General features: G+C 46.9%; 1 protein-coding gene across 1 annotated transcript; it reads left to right on the top strand.

The window, feature by feature from the left end:
* Positions 1 to 291: 291 nt before the first annotated feature.
* On the top strand, positions 292 to 3,996 carry tsnaxip1 (translin-associated factor X interacting protein 1; the record flags this gene model as incomplete). The annotated part of the gene is made up of 7 exons (XM_084484009.1): positions 292 to 333; positions 1,158 to 1,299; positions 1,765 to 1,934; positions 2,044 to 2,169; positions 2,679 to 2,788; positions 3,295 to 3,391; positions 3,889 to 3,996. The coding sequence occupies 7 exons, from the start codon at positions 292 to 294 to the stop codon at positions 3,994 to 3,996; spliced, it is 795 nt and encodes a 264-aa protein (XP_084340135.1).

The following is a 3,996-nucleotide window of genomic DNA, read 5'->3' as shown; positions in this document are numbered from 1 at the left end:
GTGCAAAGCTATATGCTTTAAATTTGTGCCACAATATTAACTCCCAGATAATTCATGAAGTCACAAATTAAGCCACATAAATGGTGGTAATATTATATATTCATATTATTAATTTATTGTTTATTTGTTTGTTTAGTACATCTGCAAAATCAGATCAGGGAACTGAAGCCACTCCAGTCACGGGTATGGCTCGTGACGGAGGAGTGCAACAGAAAGGTTCTGGCCCGCTGGGACGACGGGCAAGCCCAGGTGAGAGCCCTGGAGGAGGAGAAACGACAGCTTCTGAAGGATATGGAGGACATGAGGGAGCAGGAGGAGAGACAGAACGCAGTGGTATGGATGCTTTTTCCTCTTGTTTTATTCTCAACCATTACCAAGGCTTCCTCTTTTGTTGACATGTTTATTTGCTTCCTCAATTCCCATGAAATCGTTGTAGTTCGCTCTCGGTCTCATATTTGTTTCATCATCCGGATTCATTTAGGGAATTCCCTTCAACAACACAAGTAGCAAACCCCAGGCTCTGTTCTATTTACTGCCATTCACTTTACTGCCCTCTGGTTGCAGTTACTGGTACTGCAGGACGGCTCGCTTTGGCCATACACCCTCAGCAGCAGCCCTAAACAGGGTGACTGGCTGAGAGAACTAGAAGTCTTTTTCTTATGTTGTTTTTGCCTTTTTCTTTTGTGTGCCGCTGGATTATATTTTATGGATTGTTACTGTCCGGTATTGTTGCGTGACTATGTGTGTAAGGTGTGTGTACGGTGTCTGTAATCCTTGTGTGATGATGTTTGTTAAGTGTTTCTCCTTGTGATGTACAGTTTTGTGCATCAAGTAATTTGTACAGTAAGTACAAATCCCCCCCCCCCCCCCCCCCCCCCTACCACCGGGGACAGTTTAAATCAAACACATAACATAGAACAGTCTACACATTTTCCATAGATGACCGAAGAACATCCTTTCAGTTGCATGTTTGTTATATCATGCTACAGGACATCATGTTAATGATATCATTTACAAAAACCCATACCTTCTCTGTACAGCTAACCATTATTTTCCTGTTATTTCTTGCCCAATCTAACTCTATCTGCGGGACTGCAGATGTAAATTAGCCTAAGGCTAACTCTGGTGCGATGCACCCCCCCCTTATATCCCCCCAGGTTTCCCGTCTGCAGTTTGACCTGGCCAATCAGTACCGGCAGTACAGGGAGGAGAGAGACTCCCGCAGCCTGCTGCTCCTCAAGTACAGCCTGTGCCGCTGCTCCGCAGAGCAGGATGAGGAGGCCTACGACAGACAAGCGTGTAAGGCAAGGGGTCCGTGTCGGGGGGGGGGGCCATACATGATAAGATAGGATGGGAACTTGACAGGACCAGAGTAAAGTAAAAATGAGAAAATACAGATAAACAAGGGTAAGAACGACAAACAATAAATAAAAGAAAATATATCTTTATGTATGTAAACTATAAATGACATCATTCCGAACTAGACCTATACATTATTGCCCAATATTGATAGGTGTCTCAGTGCACCAAATTATCCAGTATTATAGTATAAAGTAAATAGTAAAAAAGCTATTAATTGAATCATGAATCATTAATAATTAATTGATTTGAACAGTCAGGGATTTTCTAAATGCTGAATTGCAATAACCAGTTGTCTCCCACAGTTCAGTGCAGGCTGGAGCTGTCAGAAATCGATCATGATGTGACTAAAAACGAACGCGCCCCCCCCCGCCCCACACACACACACACACACACACAATATAGACGACGAGGAAAAGGACCCGGTGAAGCTCATGATCGCATTGAAGGCGTGTCGAAAGGACCTGAGCAACACTGAGGAGGAGCTCACCAGGATAAAGTCGGAGTACTGGGGGGTGGTGCCTCGTCAGGACTGGGACGAGCTGGAGGATGTGCACAAACGCACCCTGCTGCAGGTACTGGACACGCCGACTCTGTGCGTTGTGTCTGTGCTTTTGTTGACTGTAGGTCTGTCTGTCGCACTGCAGCCTGTGCGTGACGGTTGCTCCTCCGTTGCTTTCCCAGTTGCAGGAGCTACAGGGGGACTTTGACCGGTTGAAGAGGGAACATGACACCCTGCAAGAGGAGCGTAAGAGAGACGGCGTGCAGCCGTGTGTGGACCCAGAAGATGACCTAAAGCATGACCACAAGGCTGGTTACTTATATCCTAACATCCTCTTGTTAACGATTGCCACGCGTGTCAAAAATGTTGACCTAACCTACTTTATAACTACCCTCCGAATCTTGAGTTCGGAGAGTGACACTTCCTAATCGCTTCGGTTCCTCCTGTACTGCAAAACAAATCCAAAGCAACCGAAGTCTTTATTTTATATCACTGACGGTTAAACTAGGTATTTTTTTATTTGTACTCTTCCTATACATATCTTGCCATCTATGCTTTTCTCACCAATATTATATTATAATACATTGAGATAGTTCAATATGTAGTATTTTTCTCATACCGATGTGTCTGCAATCAGGCTAATGGGGTTATATAACCGGGTTTGATGCTGATACCTTACACCTAAATGGGATCTACATAAGTAGATGCAAGTGTGAATCTGCACCTTGTTGGAAGAGGGTTGACGTATATGGAGTTGTGACGGCTGTTGGTTTAGATAGAAATGACCGAATCCCCCTTTTCCAACTGCTTTTGTTAGGAGGGAGATGGTGGTGAAGATGGAGATTCCCTGGAGCGTGTGCAGACACCGTCACTGGGTGATAGGCAGGTGTACATCAACCAGCTCCGGGAACTACTTGATGGGAAGGGGTAGGCACACACACACACACTGAATAGCAAGTAAAAATAGAAAAACCTTGCCAAAACAATGGAGGATTTCCCTATTTGGAATGTAGTTATTTCTGTCACCACTAAGGGCAACAACAGTACAAATAGTTGAAGAATGTTGTACATTATTTCCATTCCATAGCGCAGTGCCCATGGACATTTTTGAAATTGCTTGGCCTCTGGTATTATCCCCAGCTTCCTCGAGAGCAGCTCATTAAAACGACCTCCCACTCAACCCTGCACTTCCTCGGGTCCTCACCAGCCCAGTGCCTGTTCAGTGCCTTTCCCAACAGGCCGATGTTGCGTCTTTCCTTGAGCATAGTCAGAGTTATATAACAACAGTATATCCAGCATCCGAGTACAGTGACCATGTCCGCAGAGCCCTGAAGCCCCACCCCCTGCAGCTGCAACGAGCAACGAGTTTGTTCTGTTTGCATTCGAGGTAGATGTTTGCATGGTTTCTGATGCATGTTTCCATTTTTGCACAGGCCGGTGTCGGTCGCAGATGTGCGCGCTGCCCTTACGTCGTTAGACCCAGCTCTAGAGCCGGCTGCTTTGGACCACACCCTAGGCCTGGCATTCCAGGTGAGTCATGACTAAATCGGATCGGCTGACGAAAGAAGAGAGAGCCACTTGGGCCTACACACTGTTACTATAACAAATTGTTATGGCTGATACTTAAAAGGGAAGATCAACAGGTGAAGGATGATTGATAATGCTTGCATCCTATTACAGTGTGGCGTCGCTCAGTGAGACGAGACAAGGAAAGTCTTCTTTCTGTCACTAAAGGCTCAGTTCACGCAATGCACCGACCACGCTTTGACGCAGTCGTGAACCTGTTTTGGTTCTGCGTCGGGTTTTAGTAAGCAGACCAATCACAGCCCTTGCTGCTTGCGTCTGCCTCGGTGCAAGGTTACAATCTTTGGGAGGCGCACGGCAGGCCCTTGCGGTGGATGCAAGGAGGGTCCACAAGGACGTAACGGGTCCTTAAACCCCCTTGCTTTTGCGTCGACGTGGAACTAAGCCTTAACTCGATGCTCTCGATGACCGGCCCTGGCTCTTCATTCACTGTCCCCTGGCAGGTGGACGCGGCGGACCTGGATCAGGACGCCCTACAGCTGGACACAGAGATCCTCCTGCAGCGCCTGGCGGTCTCCCCCAGGACCAGTCCTCCGCCTCCGCAAGACTGA

This window comes from Micromesistius poutassou (genome assembly GCF_964030765.1).
Source record: "Micromesistius poutassou genome assembly, chromosome: 19".
In the NCBI taxonomy this organism is placed as follows: Eukaryota; Metazoa; Chordata; class Actinopteri; order Gadiformes; family Gadidae; genus Micromesistius; species Micromesistius poutassou.
Note: the sequence above shows the minus strand (reverse complement) of the source record. Positions and strands in the feature narration are given on the sequence as shown.